This window comes from Numida meleagris, chromosome 7 (assembly GCF_002078875.1).
Source record: "Numida meleagris isolate 19003 breed g44 Domestic line chromosome 7, NumMel1.0, whole genome shotgun sequence".
NCBI classification, from domain to species: domain Eukaryota; kingdom Metazoa; phylum Chordata; class Aves; order Galliformes; family Numididae; genus Numida; species Numida meleagris.
This window is the reverse complement of record NC_034415.1, coordinates 6,008,536-6,028,690: the sequence shown is the minus strand read 5'-3', so window position 1 is coordinate 6,028,690 and position 20,155 is coordinate 6,008,536. Positions and strand designations below refer to the sequence as shown.

At 55.8% G+C, this 20,155-nt stretch overlaps 1 protein-coding gene across 1 annotated transcript; it reads right to left on the bottom strand.

Annotated features, from left to right (window-relative positions):
* UCK2 (uridine-cytidine kinase 2) lies at positions 504-18,553 on the bottom strand. The gene is made up of 7 exons (XM_021405034.1): positions 18,297-18,553; positions 10,534-10,693; positions 9,597-9,693; positions 8,635-8,777; positions 5,022-5,119; positions 3,022-3,070; positions 504-2,586 (listed from the first exon to the last, which is right to left on the bottom strand). Exons 1-7 carry the CDS (start codon positions 18,393-18,395, stop codon positions 2,447-2,449), a joined length of 786 nt encoding a protein of 261 aa, XP_021260709.1. The 5' UTR covers positions 18,396-18,553; the 3' UTR covers positions 504-2,446.

The following is a 20,155-nucleotide window of genomic DNA, read 5'->3' as shown; positions in this document are numbered from 1 at the left end:
TTGCCAGGCTGGGTAACCCCCAGGTTGTTCCTGCCACGTGCAAGACTTTGCAGTTCTAGTTGAACTTCACGAGGTTCCTGTCAGCTCACTTCTCCAGTCTGTCAAGGTTCCTCTGGATGGCAGCACAACCCTCTCACATACCAGCCACTCCTCCTAGTTCTGTGTTATCCACTGCCTTGCTGAGGATATACTCTGCCCCATTATCCAGGTGTGTAATGAAGACGTTGAACAGGACTGGAACCAGTTTGACTCGCTGGGGTACACTGCTAGTTACTGACTTTCAAACAGATTTCATACCACTGATCACCACCCTGGCCTTTCAGAAAGTTTTCACTCCACTTCCCTGCTCATCAAGCCTGTACCAAAGCAGTCTGTGCACCAGTAACAGTGTTTCACATCTGGCTTTGCCTTGCAGGATTAAGATGATGCCCAAGCCTGCTTCAACACTAGGACTACAGCCAGCAGCCCATAGCACCATATACCGGAGATGAGAAGCACCAGTATACATTTGTTTTCTTTATTCATAGGGAAGGGGAGATCTGTATTTAACCTTAACAGCTATATTGGCCACTTTAGTCCTGAGAAGCCACTCCAGATATGCAGGGCTCCAGTCCCTCTCACCCATAGCTGACATACTGTAGCTGCAGGAATCCAGCCAGGGTCAGCCCTTGATTACAGCAGAGCTGTTGTGCCTTGGGAAGTGTCTGCAGACAGTGATAGGGATGAAGGGCTGATGTCACGGTCCCTCATCACAAACCAAGAGGGAATAAGACTGCCTCAGCAGTGCTCACTGGGATAGGCACTTTTGTTGTTCTCTGGGTTAAAATCGAAGACCGTCTCAGCTCGCACTAGAGAGTGATGGAACATCTGGTTACTGAAGTCTTAAGTTTTTAACCATGGAGAGCAAAAACAAAGCGCTGGAAGGAGTGAAAACCATGAGAGGGAGCGAGACTATGGGTCCCAGCTCCAGGTTTTGTGGGATGCCTGTGAGATTTGTTATTTGCTGGGACAAATCAGTCCCAGCAGCGCAGGCCAAAGGATCTTTCCTGGCTAGCATCCCATTACATCCCCTTCCCTAGCTCCCACCAAGCCTCTGCTGCCCCAGCTCATCTGCTCCACGTTGCTCTCCAGGCATCCCCAGCTGAGCAGTCCTGCCACATGAGGCTCTCCCATGCTGCTGCTACTGCAACACTTACAACTTAAAGGAGACCAATTCTCACCCTCAGCAAGGGAGTGTACTTCCTGGGCATCCCCAGAGATGACGTGCAGTGGGGACACCACGTCCTCCACCAGCATACAAGAAAGGAGACACAAGCTACAGGGACATCTGAGCATCCAGCTGGGACCTATGGAGATGATGCATGGAGGCAGGTATTAAGGAGCCCAGATATTGCTACACACTGCTGGCACTCCCTCAGGCTGCTTAGCAGCTGCCATCCACTGCCACTTTCTTCAGTGGCTTGTTCTCCATTAACCATATTTATAGACCCAAATTTCCCTATCCAACAGCAAAACTGTTCCAAGTGGGGAATGACAGATGCATATCTGACCTTCTGCAGTCTGACTTTCAGGTGTAGGGATAAGCCTGGGGCTTGGTTAGGATTCCCACCACACACATGACCATTGAGCTCCACGCGGGCTGAGGGGACACATGTCCTGTACCTATCCAAGCCAGGCAGCGAGACTGCTAAAGGCACAAGCTGCCACATTTATGAACAAATATCCAGCATCTCCTGCCAGGTCCTTGATGGAGGGTGTGACAACAGACCCCACACCTGTGGTGAGAAGGTGTGCCAGCCAACAAAAAGGGATGCTGTTGAAAGACTGAGATCTGGAGACATGAAAGACACTCAGGGGAGTTATTACACACCATTCTGCCATCTGCCAGTGGCACTGTGGAGTGCTTGCCAGCCAAAACCAGGCTGCTTGAACCTGAGCAGTAGCAAGCAGAAGGAGGCAACCCCAGCCTCGCTGCACTGAAGTTGCTACCTCCACTACAGCCTGCCCCTTCCCTTAGACGGGGACCACAGCGATACTAGAACAGTTGTTGGATGCTCTTTCTCTTGTCTATAAGGTGAGGATGCTGACTCCAGGACCCTGTTCCCAGCTCCCTCCCAGCAACACCGAGCCTGGCAAATACCTTACGGTAAGTAATTTTACGTTATTCTGCATTTACACAAAAATAGAGCAATTCTATATTTATAGAGATTTATAGCCGGTTCCGTGCTGGAGGAGTTACTGAGCAAGACCAGGAGCTGTGGGCGGTCCAGGCTCCCGAGCAGCTGGCTGCTTCTCATTCGGCATTTCCAACATACAAAATTAAAGGCATTCGTCTCCGTCTGGTTTCTTAAATAGATAAGGGGGGAATGAACGGACAGTATGTACAGGGGGGCAGTGGCAGGGCCCGAGCGCCCTCCGCCCACAGCCTCACGCCTGCCGCCCGGGGTCAGTGAGGCCGGCTGCTGGACTCTGAGGGCTGCCGCTGGCGGGGGGGAGTGTAGCCGTTCAGGTAGCCATTGCTCTGGCGTTTGCTGAGTCCTCCGTTAAGAATGTCCTGGATGTGCTGCACGATCAGGTTGATGGCCACTGTGAGCAGAAAGGGAGGGAAAAAACATCGGGGAGAGATTGCGTTAGGATCGTGGCAAACTACAGCCGAGTCAGAGACAATGACCCCGTTCCCATGCCCTCCCATCCCTCGGCTGGGAGCTGCCTGCTGCCACTTTGCGTCCTCTCCCCATGCAGAGCCTGGTGCTCTGCCACCACGCTCCGGCAGACTCCAGCCAGGTGGAGATGTATCTGCCCAGCTGCATGCCTGGCCTCGGAGAAGCACCTTTCCCTTTGCATGGGATGAGCTGGGAACTGTTTGTCCAGAGGCACCATGCACACAGGCTCTCAGGCCTGCTCAGAGCAACACAAACTCCCAAACACTGACACGCCAGGGGGAGTAAAGGGGAAAGGCTCATCTCAGCGCACCTCCAGAGCAGCCCCTGCTACCTCCTCCCTGGGTCTGGGTCTGCTCACCTTCATTATCTGCTCCTCTGGGAATGATCACGTCAGCGTACTTCTTGGTCTGGGAGGAAAGAGAGCACTGTGTTACTGGGAAAGCGGAGAGCTGCCAGGCTGGGGCATTGCCCCTGCTTCCTGCCCCTCCTGCTGCCAAGCCTGAACCCTTATTTGCCTTCTGCATTGTGTTTTGAGGGCTACGCTTTGCCCCTTGGCTTTATTTTCCTGAGCTCAAACAAATGTCAGTAAGAAGCACCCTAACAAAAGCTGAGATTAAAAAGCCTCATGATCACAAGACTCCAGCAGCTGATGCTCTGGGGAACAACCTACCCCCCCAAATCCAGCCAGACAAGGTACAAAAGCAAGAGCTGGCATGCTCAGCCTGCATGGACATGCAGGACACAGCCACGTGGTCTGCATGGGATGCAGGAGAAATTTTCTACCAGCATTGCTTGTGGAAAAAAAAGTCTGATTCGGGACACCAATCCTGGCCTAGTTTTGAAGGTGCTGGTCTCAGCTTCCTCCCCTATTTGTGCCAGTTTTACAGCTGCTCAGCTTCCTGACTGCCACCTTGCTGGTCCAAGGAGGTCACCTGACACCTCCCAGCACTTTCAGCCCTATGAAACATCCCCAGGACATATTGAGCTGTTTCAGTGCTGGGCCACCTGGCCCAGAGCTGTTGGAGGTTGATAAACAGCTGCAGTGGGTGCCGAGCCTGCTGCACATCCACATGCAATCACTCTGTGGCTGAGCTCACCACTGGGTTGGAGGTGGACGCAGACCAGTGCAGGGCTGGTGGGTGGGCACAAAGCAGTTGTTTTCTACTCTCCTTGTTTCACATTTCACCCTCCTACACTCCTCAACAGAACAGTCTTGATGCAGCGCCTGCTGCTTTGCAAACAGATGGATTTATCTCACTGGAGATTTGTGGGGAGGCAGCAAGTGGGACCTCCCCCCCAGGAAAAGCCTTTCTAGAACTGACACCAACACTGTACCTTGGTCCCCTGACCCACGTCTGCAAGGATGCTGCCAGCAGCCCAGGCCCCTTCTGGGGTACACCAGGAGCAGACCTCGTAGCACAGAAAGAATCAGTCTCTCCCATGGAAAGGACAGAGCTGGCCATACGGACAGGCAGAGTGATGTTTCTGTGTGCAAGGGCCGAGTGAGGCTGGAGGCACAGTATGAACTCCTGGCCGTGCTGCCAGCTCTCAGTCCCCATGTAGCAGGTTTTTGCTGGCTCTGTTCCTTCAGAATAAGGAGAAATGCCTTGTATAATTATCACACCTGCTTGCAAAGCCTCAAGAACCAAGCCACAGGCTTCTCTTCATGAAGCCGTGCCACGAGGGATGCGCAACGGCTAGTCCTGCAAACATGCTGTTTCACCTGCAGGTTCTCTGGAACTGCAGAGTCTCCTGCATGCAAAGTCCCTATCTGCTGGAATGCCTGGCCTCCCACCCTTGCCTCAGTTATTGGCTCCCAAAGTCACTTCCTTGTCCCAGGCAGACCCTGCAAACCTGGGCACCAGCAAGGTCTGCTTGCACCACACCTTGGCCTCTCACAAGCTGGGAAATGCAACCTTCAAGGCCACGTCCTGCAGCACAGAGCATAAGAAGATGCTCCCCTGCTCTCCCAAGCACCAGGCACCTGCACGGTAAAAAGGGCAGGTGCAGTGGTCACTGCCTGGGGAGAGGGATCTCCTTTCCCCTGTCCAGATGCAGCCAAGGATCACCCCTCCTCGAATGGCATCTGCTGAGCTGCCTGGTGTTGGCTTGGCTGATCCTGTGCAGGGAGGGGTTTCTCTCACTGTGTCTGCCTCCCCATAGGGAGGGTGATCTCACCAGGAAGGCAGTGGCTGCACAAACAGTCCTCATCTCGCCCTGACCCATCCAGCACCGCCACCCCCATTTCTACCAGTGCCCAAGGGAGAGAGCTCTGGGACACAAAATGCTCCTGCCTGATGAGCTGGCCAGGGAAAAGAGGCATTTTTGGCATTTGTGAGTGTCGTTCCCCATACTTACTGGCAAACAGAACTCCTCGAAGGCAGGTTTCACAAAGGTGATGTACTGCGACAAGATCTGCTCAAGGTCCCTGCCTCGCTCACTGATGTCTCGTAGCACTAGAAGAAAAGTGTAAGGCCCAGTCAGCAGCCAAGCCATGCATCTCTCCATCCCCTTCCCCTTGGGACAGCTCTGGCCAGCCACCCAGCTGTTTTCCCCAGGGTCTGCGTTCCTGGAAGTTGTTGTCCACATGTCCAAGCAGTCCCCAGCCCGGCTGCACATCTTAGCCACTTGAAAGCCTCCCTGGGAGCCAAGGGCTGTCTGACCTGACCAAGGACTCGGCTTGGCCTCCCTCGTCAGCTCTGCAACCATATCCCATCTGTACGCAGTGCCACCTCAGCCCTAGCCTTCCCACTCTGGTCCAGCGCCAGGCCATTCTCTGGTTGTCTCCACAGAGAGGAGCACAAAGCGGAGGAGGACACTGGGATTCACCACACATACCCACTAAGGCCCACTTCAGCTGCAGAGCTGAGGGGAGTAAAGCCACCCCCGCAGCTCAGCCAGGCTCCTTGCGCTGTTCCCAGCTCAGTGGGACAGGGAAGCAAAGCAGTCCCCAAAAACAGAGGAGACCAGCCCAGAGGAAGGCAGGAGAACAAGGCACCCTGCAGCTCGCTGTGCCATTCAGGCCTTGCACTCTGCCTGCACTGGGGGCATGGGCTGCCGCCAGCTCTGACCTGAAGTCACTCCAGCATGGGCACGTGTCCCTGTACAGCAGGAATTCCATCCGCTAGTAAGGGCCAGAGCAGCCGTGGGGCCGAGCAGACGGGCTTTGGGTCTCCCCTGGGGGCTGCCTGGCTGCTCCCCAGCACGTAGCACCTGGCGCTGGGTTCGGAGCCAGCCTCCTCCATGTGCCAAGCAGAGCCGAGCCGCTGTGCCTTGCCTGCCCGACCCAGTGCCCGCATGCCAGAGGGGCCAGGACGGCTCTGCTGCCCGGACACTGCCTTGGCACTGTCCCAGCAGCTCACTTTGCCCACGGCCTGCTGCCTTTTGGCAGCCTCGCGTGGGGAGGTGAAGGCCTGGCAATGTGTGCCAGCTCCAGGAAGGGCTCGGCCCTGCCCAGGCTACTCCAGCCAGCTCCGTGCCCTCTGCAGAGAGAGGGAGCAAGCCCCAACACAAACAATACAGAAAAACAGGCAAGGGACATTTTAAAAAAAGGCAGAGAGAGACTTTTGTTTCCCAGGTCCCACGCCCTGTTTGCTGGCTGCTGTGGGGCAGGGAGGCTGCACACACGGCTGAGACAGCAGGGGAAGCCTGCGAAGTGCAAAGACACCCAGGCTGCAAGGCTGCTCCTGGCAGGACAGAGTTCTCCTGCCCACCCTCAAGGCACACCACTGCAGGGTGATGCCTCCCCAAACACAAATCCAGCACCCTCTGATTCATACTTGGCCCCAAAACAATAGGTCCCAGCAATGGGAGGTGTCGCCTGCAGAGCAGGCCAATGTCCCAAGGACACACTGGTGCCCGTCCAGTGCCAGCAGCCAGTGGCAGCATGAGCCACACGTACTGAAACCCAGCACTACCGACTGACTGAGCTGGCAGCTGCGTTTCTGGGAACTCCATCTCCTGCTGCCACCTGGCTCAAAAGCCCATTGCTGCAACTCCTCAAGACTTCTGTGAGAGCAAGACGACTCATGGCTGTGTTGCAATGCAAGATCCTCACTCTCTCTTGCTACAAGCTGCCTCCAGCAACATTCCAGGGACATGATTATACCTTCAGTATCTCACACATTGACTTTCCATTCCCAGCAATGCCAGGGAGACATGCAACAAACAGACTCACTGCTGCAGCGTTCCTATAATAAAATCATAGAGTCATTAAGGTTGGAAAAGACCTCTAAGATCATCTAGTCTACCTACCTCCGGTATTGCCCACTAAACCATGTCCCTCAGTCCCACATCTCCCCGGTTCTTGAACACCTCCAGGGACAGTGACTCCAGCACTTCCCTGGGCAGCCTGTGCCAGTGGCCAACCACTCTTTCAGAGCTGTTTTTCCTAATATCCAACCTGAGGTATCAGTTGATGACAGTCAGCTCTCTATCAGGAGATGGACAAGCTGCCCATACAAGGAGATGCCAGCACCTTAACCAGCCAGCAGCATCCCAGCTGCCCCTTTGCAAGGCTTTAGTGATTGATGATGGGTGGGAGAAATCCCCAAGGATGGCCTTGGCCCATGTGGCTCAGGACATCATCCAGCAGCTGCAGCTCAGCCTCTGTACCATGGTTGGCAGCTGGACTGTCCGGGTTCCTGGTCAATGAACTCAACTAGTTCTCGAGCCCTGAGCTCATGGTTACATGCCAAATCCAAAGCAACTGAAGTACACATGGACTCCACATATGCAATTGGGATGCACACGTGGTCACAGGGTGCTAGAAACGCGCAAGACAACGCCTTGCCTTCAGACAGCTGATACAGGCCACCACTAAACAAACAGGCTCCCCCCTGGCTGTTGAGTGCCTGCACAGCACAGTCGACTTACAGGATCAGGATCACATTGCAGGATCTTGCAAATGCGTATCTGTGACCTGCTAGTGCGTCTCCCTGCGATGACTGCGCTGTCACCTCCCTGGATGAGTCATGCAAGAATGGTGGGCAGGGTCAAGAAGGCTGCGTAAGAAGCAGCTTTTAATCAGCACCGATGACATCTCAGCAGTGGAGGAGGTTGTGTATCTGGCAGCAGGAAGGATGGAGGGCTCTCACCAGGCAAGACCAGTTCTGTATCAGAATGGATGGTCCCATGCACACATGCAGTCCTGAGTGCTGAGGCATGCTCCTCTTGCCACAGCACAGAGGCCTGAATGCCACTTCTCCTATAAATCTGCACCCCAGACACTGCGGAAGCTGTTGGAGCCCAGGCGTGGGGAGGGTCAGTGCAGACAGAACTGAATTCTGCCCCAAGAATCCCAGAACAGTTTCTTTGTCATCGTAGAGGCTCAGGGGCTACATCAGTGACCCCAGACCTCAAGGCAACTTTGACTGCATCTCAAGCCTTGCACACCTGGAAGAACTGGAGTTCCTCCTTCATCAGCTGGCAACACGCAGCCACGCCAGCTGGACATGGGGAATCCTAGAGAGAGATATTATGGTTTCTAGGGCTCTTTGCCACCCCAGACATCACACCAGCGCCAAGCAGCACAGACATGCTGCACTGCACTGGCTGTGCTTGCACAGAGCAAGATGTACAATCACGTTCCACACCTGCATGACACAGGATGGACACCCTCACACCAAACCGCAGTCCTGAGCAGAATCATCAGGTGCTGGCTTTTCACTGAGCTGTCGAACTGCTCTGCTTTGCCTGCTGCACCCTTCCCACAGAGGGACAGAGCACGCTGCTGCATGCATCAGAGGGAAGATCTCAGATAAGGCAGCAAAAGCACCACTGAATCCTAACAGGCACAAAGCAAGAGTGCTCCCCACTGCTGGGAGCTGCTCATTGTGATGTGCTGCCCTGGCTGTTCGCTCTGTGCTGACTCTAGCACTGCTCTGCTCCTGGTTAACTGCCTCTGCAACTAGCTGCCTATCACTCAGGTGACGTTTCTGTCCCTGCTACACGAGGCATGTTTGGGCCTCACCTCTGCGGGACAGCCGGGTGTCTGCGTCTGTATCCACAAAGAGCTTCATGCGGAAGAGATCCCGCACCTCCTGGCTGTAGAAGGCCAGGATGCCTTCAAAGAGCACCACGTCGGCAGGGTAGACAGTCACTGTCTCCTCTTTCCTACCAGAGGGAAGGAAGAGAGTCAAAATATGCCGGTGGGGACGAAACAAGCCAAGCAAGGTAGGGGAAACAGCGGTGCTCCTGGGCACGGCTGCAGCCATGGGACATCACTGCTGCACCAGGGGAGTGGACTGATGGGAGAGCACACCTACCCCACCACGGTGAAGGGAATCCAAGGCATACATACACTTCCTAGAAGGACAGACAGCAGAGCAGGAAGCAGACTAGCCCCTTTCCCCCCTGCCTTTGTCAGCTGCTGCTTGCAAGTGTTAGATGCCAAGCGATACTGCCCAAAAAGCCTGAGCGTGGGGAACCTGTAGGGACAGTCCTGCTCCCCAGGGCACAAGCAGCACTCCTCTGAAGCCATGGTGTTTTTGGAGGAAAAGGAGCAGGGTCACACCATCCTCAATCAGCGCAGGCATGCAAGCTGAACACGTGCAAGGGAGGAGTTACACGAGTAAGAGCTGCAAAAACTCTTCCTGGCAGTGCTGGACCATTTGAGCCTGGAATACTTGTTAAAGCTGCAAACATGGAGTTTATGAGGAGAGGAAGAGTGGATGGGGGGGCATAGCCCTCCTCCACTTATGCCTGTGTGTTGCTGGATGCCTTTGTGTGGCCATGCAGCTTTCCAGGCCCCTAGACTGTGCCTGTACCAGCCCTGGATCCTCTAATACGGGGTGTGGAGACATTAGTATTGAAGTTCTGGGTTGATATATGGGCACCTAAAAGCAGGCACAAGCAGAGGGGCAGGAGGCTGGGGTGGGAGGGCTGCATGCTGCTGTCAGCAGAGGCTCAGCAAGGCAGGAGCAGCTGTTAGACCTGGAGTGGGAGACAAAGTCATAGACGGGGATCTGGACCGTCTTCCCTTCCGTGATCTCTTTGAGTGTTTTCACGATCAGCTCGTTGTCAAAGGCATCTGAGGAGAAGAGAAAACGTTACCCGAGGCAGCTTCACACACAATGCTGTGCTTAGCCTAACCAGAGCCACCCGCACCACGTGGACAGACAGATGCACAGGCTCCAGAGGAAAGCCCTGCTCATCCCCATGGGTGTTGCAAAGCCCAGAGCTTTGCACCAGCCTGGGATCTGGTCTGCAGAAATCAATGCCAGCCTTGTACGGCAGCACTGAGAGCTCGGGAAGGCATCTCCTCCTGGGCTCCAGCCCTCACAGAGACTGGAGCAGTGTTCCAACCTTTAGCTGCTGCACAGACAGGGCTCTGTTTGCTCCGTGCTCGCTGCCTGCAGCCATTGTCCTCGTGGGGATGAGGGGACAGCCGCTCTGGAATTTCCCTACCAAGTTCTGGGATGATTCAAAGAGCCCCTGTTGAAGCAGCAGGGCATGGGGTGCAGGGGTTTGCAGGGCAGCTGCGCAAGATGGTTCCTTCCTTGAAGGCGAGCACAGAGCTGCTGGCTCCAAGGGCTGTGCCAGGAGGATCTCCCTAGTCCTGGCCCAGGGGGTGGGGTTTCAAACTGGGGGGTATTTTTGCAGGGATAAGAGTTTGAGAATTCACAACCCTCCCTCTCTCATCCCAAGCACTCCCAGAGGCAGTTGCTTTCCTGAACAGACAGAGGTTGTCTTGCAGAAGATGTGAGTGGCCCCAATGGACCACAAAGCTCCCAGCCCAACAAGGGATGAGCTAAGCCACCCACTCCCACCCCGCGCAGAGACAGAGTCTTCCTGATCTCCATGCAAAATTCTTTGCTGGTGGAATGCAATCCAGCCCTCATCCCACCCCAGTGCTGTTTTCTCCATTCACCTGGATGGTCAAAATTGAACTGGCCTTTGAGCGCCTTGGATTTCTGCTCTGAGGTGAGGACACGGTAGAAGCTGTCTTGGCTCACAATCACCACCTGCTTCTGGCGATAGTCCACTTCATTCTGGCCCAGCAGCTGGACGATCTTGGAGCAGACTGAAGACTGGGAAAGGAACAGCAAAGGGCACAGGTCAGTGGCAGCGGTGGCCATGCCATGCAAGATGTCAGGAAATGGCCATTCATGGGCTACAGTTGAACCTCCAGTCGAGAGTTTGTGGTCCTATCCCTACAGCCCAAACTCACAGAGGAAAAAGTGCTTCGGGGGCATTGCCATGCGGCCTTTCAGTTTGAAAGCAGCACCAAGCAGCATCGCCCCAAGCCCTGCTCCAGCCCGTAAACTCCACCCCTGCACGGATGGAGAGGAAGACCGCAGAGAGGGAAGGCTAGGTTGTCTTCATGCTCTAAATAAAGCCCAAGATGAAAAGTCACCAGGGGGAAAGTGCTGGGACTTTATCAGAGCTCTGCCATAGCTGGGAGGAGCATTTGCAAGCGTATCCTGGTGCCTCTTGGCACAGCAAACTAAGGGCACCGCAGAACCAGCAACTGAAGAGCCACATGGCTCTGGCTGCTGGCACAAGATCCCCACGAGCACATCTGGCAACTTGCACTGGGGCCACCAGACCCCCGCCATGACAACATGAATGAGAGCAAATCCCAAAACCTGCTTCAGTCCCTTCTTCTCAGTCACGGAGTCCTTGGCTGCTGCCTGCCCCAGCCAATGAGAACCAGGTCAGGCTGGTGGGGAAGCGCCTGGCCACTGTAACCTCCAGCTTGGTACCAGGGAAATGGGTGCTCCTAGCACCAAACTGAGCTGCTTCACCTCCTGCTTGAGTCAAAAGCCCAGCCGAGCTGCTCCTGCCCTCAGTCACTAGAAATACTCTCTGCAGAGCTCTCTGCTTGGCAACGAAAGGATCGCCTGCCCCAGCCTGCCTGTGGCTCTTTCCATGTTCCTATCTCCCTGCTGCTTTGGCTGCCTGCTCCATACCTGGCTGGCAGTCTCCAGAGGCAGCACTGAAGACAGCAGTGGTGAGAGAGAAGGAGGAGGAGAAAGCACGCCTGGCAGAGGAGGTCACCCCGGCAGGCAGAGGGCAAGGCTGCTTGCCTGCGAAGCTGGAAGATTTGACAGCATTGTTGTCCCCAGAGAGCATCTCTTCCCCGCCGGGCCAGGCTGACCTGACTTGGCTGCAAGCGCTGCGCTGTGAGTCAGCCCCAGCCGGGCTGCAGAGCATTCGAGCACAGCCAGAGAGCCGGCCCGGGCTGCCCAATGGCAGTACTGTGGCACTGGGCACAAGCTTGGGTTGCAGGTCAGGGTCGGGGCTCTCCAAGCAGCCCACCTCCTCCTCCTCCTGCCCGGCAGGGCTGGCGAGCTGTGCTTCCTGAGCCACGTGGGCATTCTGCCCCGCACCCAGAACAAAGCGCCGCAGCGAGCTGCTGCCAGCCGTTCGCCCTTCAGCACGTGACAGAGCCAGAGCCCCTTCTCCCTTTCCTCTGTTTTCCCCACTCCCTGCATCCTTCTGCAGCCCTATTGCTTATCCAGCTGTATCCTACGGGTTTTGCAAAAACAGGGCAGGCACGGTGCTTTTCCCCAGCTTTTCCTCCCTGTGCTCTCCCCCGGACACTGCTGCCTCTCCCTGCCTTCAGACAGACTCAGCCTTGGTCACAGGTGCCAAGGACACCAGATTTCCCATGGCCTTTGCAATTTTTAATCAGCGTCCTCCAGTGAAGTTACCCAGATAGATCCCCAGCCTGCAGAGCTGTATGGATCCACGCATGAAACTGCTTTCTCCAGCCGGGAGATGGGAGCAGAGCTCCTTCGGATCAGCAAAACCAACACACCTTGGACCTCAGCACACAGATGAGAAATAAAATCATTTCAGGCTATCAGACAGTTCTTCCCAGTCCTTCTTCTACCTTATGCACACTAATCTGCACCACTGGTCTGCTGATCCTGGAAAGAGGAGAAAAGAGTCCCCATCAGCTCTGAATGTCACCCTCACGTTCCACAACGCCCAACTCAAGACACGAGGTGGTGAGAAAAACCCAAGGAGAAAGTTACCCTCAGCAGCTGGGGACAGAAACATAGGGCCTGGCTCACACATACATCCTCTGCTGGGGACCAGGAGAAGGACTGGAGTGTACCTGGGCTCTAATTATTGCCCACTGCTCTGGGGTGGCTCTTTGGAGCTCGTAAGAAGATCAGTCACCCCAGTTCTTGGTGCAGGCAAGCACTCTGATGTGAGCCTGAACGCTCCTACAGCTGGAGACAATTCCTCTTGCTCAATAAGCACCACATGCTAAGGAGGAATCAAAACCAGAAATGCAGAGGTTAAAAATTCCCCTACAAATGGGAACAGAAAGTCCCAGCCTCGGGAGGTGTCCTTCAAATAAGTGACACAAGTCCCCCGCTCAAACCCCCTTCCCCCAAACCAGCACTGCATACATACGTGTGACTGATGTTAATCAGAAGTGTGAAAAATTCACTCATAACTGGAAATTGTATCAGTTAGGCTCTAGGGAGGCCTGAGAACACCCAAGGGGACATCTTGGCCAAGACCAAAGTGTGACTGAACGATGGTGCTGGGACACACCGCTGGGACTGTGACCCAGGGGACGCACAGTAACACCCAGCACCTGCTCAAAGGGACAACCTGGGCCCCAATTTCTTCCTCGTCTGTTCCTAACTCCCTGTTTCCCACCAGCAACCACTTAGAATCATAGAATCGTTAAGGTTGGGAAAGACCTCTCAGATCACCAGGTCCAACCCCAACCCATCCTCACCACTGACAATGTCCCTTAGTGCCACATCTCCGTGGTTTTGTAACACCTCCAGGGATGGTGACTTCACCATCTCCCTTGGCAGCCCGGTCCAATTCATTACCACTCTTTCGAAGAAGACATTTTTCCTAATATTCAACCTGAAACACTTCTCCCTGGGGTAAAGCAATCATTTCCTCCCTGAGAGCTCAAAGGCATGGGGGAGACTGACATGAGGGAGATATCACAATGTTATAGATGAATCCCAACATGGAAACTCTGGGATTTGGGTCCCATCCCAAGCTCTAGCTACCCTAGATGCTCTGAAGATGAGAGGCACAGCATGAAGGTCTCCTTGGCTCTGCTCAGCCCTCCCCCAGCCATGGGGAGACATAGAGGGCACACAGGGAAGAATGCCAGTGTGTTCCCCTGAAAGGAGAGAGGAGGTGTGCAGGGGAAGGAACCTGGCAGAAGGGTGCTTGGAGCCCCGCACTGACATTTGTTTGAAATATATTCATTATATTACATATTTAATTCATATTCACTCGTGGCCTATAGCCAGCTGCTCAAATACTCTTCAGGAGTTGACTAATTCCCCGATATTATTATGCAGATTATCCCGCAATCCCTCTTGGGTAGCTCTGAATTATGACTTCAGCTGGGTGTTAGGGAAAAGCTGATGGGCAGAGGCGTGGGGCAGGGCCCAGTGATGCCCCAACCCTGGCTTGGTGCAGAAGATGGGACAGTGCAGGTACTCCCATTGGTAAAGGCTGGGCTGAGCTGCTTGCCCCTAGGGACCAGACCAAGCAGACCAAAGGACTGGACCGTCCTTGGCATCTGCAGGAGCCTGCCTGGGGTGTCCCCATTGCACACTTGTGGTTTAGGCAGTCTTCAGTTAGGGGATCTGGTTGTATTTTCCCCAAGGTCATATTAAGGGATGATGTCCCCTGCAGCACAGGGCATGGCTTCCTTGCCTAACTCACCCAGGAGTACTACTGAACCGAGCCCCTGCAATCAGCAGCCCTGATGATGTTGCCCTACTCTCCAGCACACTAATTGTTGATGTGGGTCTTTTCTTGTAAGGTTACAGTAATTATAGAGTATTAGGAAGCGCTCGGTGGACCGAGGTGACACACAGAACAGATGCCAAATCGAGAAGGCTCCCAGAGCATCTATTAAACGCCTGCCCGTGACTGCAGAGAGCTGGTTCACAACCCACATGGTCCCTTCCAGCTCAAATGGAGTGCAACCATATGGCAGCGCTGGGACTGGAAACTTGCTATTCCCATACCAAAAGCCTGGGCCTCCACCCAGAGCTTTCCCAGGCAGGTTCACCATCCTGCCTTTCCCTTTCCGTGAGCCACAGGCTGACCAGTCTGAGACTGGGACAGCCAGAGTCCTGCCATCCACATGGAACCAGCAGTCCTGGGCTCCAGCACAAACAGGATCTGAACGCAGATGACGTGCTTTCCCGGAGCCCCGGGGATGACATCAGATAGACTCCCTAAATGAGCTCACACATACCCCATCAGCACAGGGAAGGGCTGACCCACCAAACACCCCGTGCATTGGTATGATCAGCGGCTGGCACGGAGCAATGTTCTACCAGAAGTTCTGACGAGTCTCCAGCATACTCTGACACCGCTATTCATGAAGTCAGACCTTGTGATCCAGGGCTCCTGCCAGCCACGAAACGTCACCAGGAAATGGTGTTGAACCAACACAGTGCTGCTGCAGTCCTTGCAAGCCCTCATCCAGAGGTGAGCAAAAGCCTCTGGGCCACTGCTGCACCTCCCCTGGGCTCATCCAGATGGTGGCTCAGTGGCTAAACACACGGGTTGCTGTGAGGGACCCTGCAAGCATAGGGGTCTGAGATCCATCATGCAAGAAGCCCCTCGTGGAGAGGGAACTGCCCCATGAGGAGGGTTCCCTAGGGACCAGCACACTGGTTGTCCCACCTGCCTAGCTCCTTCCTCAGCCCCATGGTTGACTCCAAGCTGGCCAGCCCTTCTAGGCAGCCAGCTCGGCCCCATATAGCGTCTCTGGTGTTCGTAGCAGAAGCTCCTCAAGAATGACCAGTGGATAAGTAACCTGGCTGAGCACACTGCAGTTCTGGTGCTCGGTAGTCTGGAAACGCTTAGGACTGCATGTTCAGACATTTCTGACTTTATCTGCTAATTAAGATCCTGAAAGTATAGCCACCAGGCCCTGCTGGCACCCAGACTCGGCCCTCGCCAACGTGAGGGCCAGGCAGCCAACGAAGGCACTCAGCCCACTGTAAATCTGTCTTTTCTTCCAGCCTCCTGCTGGAAGGTAGCGCTCAGCACCTCATTTCACATCACGTGGGGACCAGCAATTAATGCCTCCGCCTGGCTTTGAGGAGCGCTCCTCACCCCTGCAGCGACCCCAGCACCATTACTGCGGGGTCTCAGCAGCTTGGCTGAAGCAGAGACACCCAGAGACCCCCCCGGATTCATCCTGGCACTTCCCAGCCCATCCCAGCAGTCCCTCTGCCCAGCTCTCCCCCAGCCTGGCTGCCTGCCTTGCGTGCTGCGGCGCTTGGTAGCCAGGAGTGTCTCATGGGAGGGAGGGAAGAAGCTGTTAGCACAAAGACCACGGGTAAAAGAAGAGAACAAAGCTTCAGCAGAGCACTTTGAAGGCATTGAGCATGAAAGAAAATGCTACGACCAGCTCTGGGAATCCCTTTGAGGGAATGAGGCGGTTGTGCCTGGTTTTGGCACAGGAGGGGGTCTCAATGCCATGTCATCTCCTCCACATCAGATGGCAGCAAGCTTTGTCCGGGCTGGACACGGTTTGAATTTAGGGGGACAGTGGGAGAAGGAAGCTCTGTCTCCCCTCAGGCTTTTGTGAGGAGCCACCACAGTGCTGGCACTGCCTGCCCAGAGCCTGCAGCATGCCAGCACCTCTGCTACACCCCATGTGTCCACTCAGCACGGTCCTGATTTCTCCCAAAGGCCAAAGACAGGAGGGTGCTCAGGTTTCCATCTCCTACCAAGTGCCCAGACTTGCTCCAGCCTCTCTTGCTCACCAGGGAACAGCAGGCAGCTTTTGAATCCCATTTCTCACCGACCTGCCTTTCAGCAATGCCAGCCAGAGGCTGTCCCACCTCGCAGAGAGAGGCGATGCAGGAGGGACCACGGAGCCTTTTTCCCCCATCCTAGACCCAACAAAAGCAGCAGTGGGAGGAGCTGGGGGGGCCTCCGGGCGGCAAACACCCTCCGTTATCTTGGGGCTGGTGTGCTGCCAAAGGGGTGTGTTAGGACAACAACCCTCAATTGGTGCGAAGGCGGGTCGGACAGATTTGCCGCCTTGCCGCCTTCCCAGTGGGAAAGGTGCCTGCTTCGCTTTTCCCTGCGGGCGCGTTTTGCTCCCACCCGCAGGCAGCACACGGGCACTGTGGTGGGTGGGAGCTGCCTTCCCGCAGCATCACCTGCAGACAGACCCCTGCGGCATCCCAGCAAGAACGCGAAGGTCTACGCGCACAAGCTCCTGCTCCTTTCTTCTTATTGCTTCTCCTTGAGCAAGCTTGCATTTTTGGTTCCCCCCCCCAGCATACTTCTTGCAGCCTTTTCCCACAAACTTTGCACAAATCTGCTGGGTTCCCTTCAGCGGGCAGTGCTGCACAGAGCTTTTTAGCAGCCCGCAGTCACAGGAGGGGGGAAATCAAAGCTGAGAGACAGGAAAAGCCAGCTAGTACATCTCCCTTGCTAGAAAGAACCATTTCCCTATTTTTTTTCTTCCTAAGGCAGCCTGCTGCTGCTAAAGCATTTCCAGTTTGAAGTTGGGAAGGACGGAGGCAAACTGTACCGCAATCACTGCCGTTGCCTTGTGGGCCAGAGACATAACAGTTGAGCAGCGCCAGACACAATGTTACTGGGACAGCTACAGGGAGGCAGACCCACGCATCAGGGAGCAGACAAACCCCAGCGTTTGAGTCACCCGAGCTGTGCCGCAGGAACAATCCGGCCCTGCTCCCAGTGGAAGAGATTGCATCCACTCTCGCCATCCCTTCCCTGTTATATCTGGACTTTTCCTCCTCGCAGTAGGCACTGCGGTCCAAGAATCAATAGGAGGCTTGGCAACACGTTCTTAAATCACTGTTATTATGGGCTGGGGGGGGGGTAGCAGCTGGGTTACACCACCCCAAAGGGAGAAAGGCCCCTCCAGAGCAAACCCACAGACAGGCTCTTTGCCACAGCCCACGTTTCCTCAGCAAGAAACATTCCAGAGGTGTTCCCACTGCCATTCGTGCTCCCTCCTTTCAAAAAAACGCAGGTAGAATGCTGCATGGGAGGATGGCACGGTGGATTTGGAGGGAAAAAAAAAAAAAAAAAAAAAAGAAAGTAATTTTCTTCTAGGATCCGGGGAAGAAAGCGACCTACATTAGGTTAAGCAAATAGGAAAGTACCGACTGCCCACAGTGGGCTCGCTTTCTTTCTTTAGGCCGCAGGGAAAGCCCAGCACTGCACTGGGGTGCAGCACTGCAGCCCGGCCGCCCCTCGCCCCCACCTGCCCCCGGCTCGGTGCGGCTCTGCTGTGAGTCAGCAGCTCGCCACGCGGTGCCCCAAGGCTGCCTCTGCAAAAAAAAAAATACCCTACAAAAGAACAACAACGAAAAAAAAAGAGGGCACCTCCTCACCCCCCCCCCACCCACACCTCTTTCCCCACGCACGGGGGGCACCGCCGACCGGTCGGGTTGTAAAGCGTGATGAATAACCGCATTGCCAGCGGGCGGGCAGCCCTTCGGCGGAGCGCTGAGGTGAAAGGCAGGGTGGTGCCCGGCCGTCCTGCACGGATCCCCCGCTCCGCTCCGCGCCGTGTCCCCGCAGCCCCCACCCGGGGCCCCGGAGCAGCAGCGCACGTGGCGCGGCGGTGGCGGCCGCCCGTCCCCGGGGCCTCCGCGCAGCCCCGCTCCCCGTTCACCCCCGCACCTTGCCGCTGGCCGTGCCGCCGCTGACCCCGATGAGGAAGGGCTCGCCGCCGCTCGGCTGCCCCTGCTCCTCCAGCCGCTGCTCGCTGTCCCCCGCCATCCTCCCCTGCTAACGCCGCGCCTCCTCCGCCTCCGCTCTCCTGGCGGGGCTGGATTTATCTGATGAGTCAAGGGCCTTCCTCCCCGCCTGGTTCACATCCCCGCCGCTGCGGCTCCCTGCCAGGTGCCTGCTGCAGCTGCACATGCTCCGGCACCCGGCCGCGCAGCCCCGCGCCTCCCCCTCCCCAGCCTCGGGGACAAAAGCGAGGCGGCCGCTTTCCCCCGGCCCCGCTTCTCTCGGTGCGCCCCGGGCCTCGCTGCGGCAACCCCGCGCTCCTCGCCCTGCTTCTGCCACCCCAGCGCCTTGAGTCTGCCCGTCGAGGCGGTGCCGGTGGCAGGGGGCAAACGGGAGCTGTCCCCGAGGAGGCCGGGACGCAATGGCGCTTGGCAAAGCCGTGCCAAATGTAGGATGCGAGTCCACACGGGTGAGCTCCCTGTGCTGTGCTTAGGAACGTGTAACACTGGCTGGCCGGCTCTTCTGCGGGTAAAGATTTAGGCCCTGGCAATGCTGCCCAGCGAGCTGTGGGTGCCCCATCCCTGGAGGTGCCCCAGGCCATGGATGGGCCCTGGGCAGCCTGAGCTGGTGGGGGCAGCCAGCCCATGGCAGGGAAGGATGGGGCTGGATGGAGGGATGGAACCTCAGGGAACAGGCTGCAAAGCCTGGCTTTGCAGAAGGACCACGGGAAATGCGTGTGTTGGTCTGGGGATGACATGGCTGAGGGAAATGCTTACAAAAGAGCATCGCGAACAGCAGGGAAAACATTTCTGCTACCCACCAGGACTGGAACAGAGCATTGCCAGCTCAGATTACAACAGGGGCTATTCAGGGTAGATATTCAAGGACATTTTCTAAGTGTGAGAAAGAAGTCCCAGACTAGGTTGTTTGGGGAAAGCAGGGACTCTCCACCATCCAGGATATAAAAAAAGCACACTGGGCAATCTCCCATGTAGAAAGTTTTTCGTAGGATAACAGAATGGTTGGGTTGGAGGGCAGCCCCCCTGCCATGGGCTGGCTGCCCCCCAGCTCAGGCTGCCCAGGGCCCATCCATGGCCTGGGGCACCTCCAGGGATGGGGCACCCACAGCTGTGAGCAGCAGTGCCAGCGCCTCACTGCCCTCTCAGTGAAAAAGTTCCCCCTGACATCTAATCTAAATCTCCCCTCTTTTAGTGTAAAACCATCCCACAGTTTCTGGTAGAGTTGATCCCGCTTAGGAGCAGAGATGGCCTAAGCGATGTGCTGAGATTCTTCCCCATCCTGCTCGCAGATGTCAGTGAGGTTTGTAGCTTCTCCCACTTCACTACAACGGTGTGGAAATGTGTGCCAGATGAGGTGCCAGCCCTCACCACGAGGATGAGGAGGATGTCTCCTTGGAAGGTGCAGCCCCTCTGCCCCCACTCCTGATTCTCCCTGCGCAGAGCCCAGCCTGTCACCTGGGAGCATGGCACTGCGCGGCAATGCCAGGGCAGGAAGTGCTAAATGTGGATGGGAGCTTCCTGCGAGGACAAATTCCAGTGGGTTCCCATGGCCCCATGCCAATTTCCAAGCACCGATTGTGGGCACGCTTCCTGCGCATCACCAGGAGCTGTTCCAAGCTCATCGTTCCTACCCCCAGATCAATGTGCATGTACTAGAATGGCAAAGCCCTTCTGTGTGCAGTGACATCGATGTTGCCAGGTTCTTCTCCCTCACTGCTGCCAGCCTTTCTCTTGCCCTTTTTGGGGACAGATCAGAATCTCTACTGTGCTGAGGGCATTTCAAAC

What these genes read in the sequence shown, in the direction of transcription:
- UCK2 (XM_021405034.1), bottom strand. Translation starts at nt 18,395, where the DNA reads ATGGCGGGGGACAGCGAGCAGCGGCTGGAGGAGCAGGGGCAGCCGAGC. An exon ending in GTTCAATTTTGACCATCCAG is followed by an intron (nt 9,694 to 10,533) that starts GTGAATGGAGAA and finishes TCTTCTCCTCAG; the next exon opens with ATGCCTTTGACAACGAGCTG. An exon ending in GACTTTGTCTCCCACTCCAG is followed by an intron (nt 8,778 to 9,596) that starts GTCTAACAGCTG and finishes TCCCTCTGGTAG; the next exon opens with GAAAGAGGAGACAGTGACTG.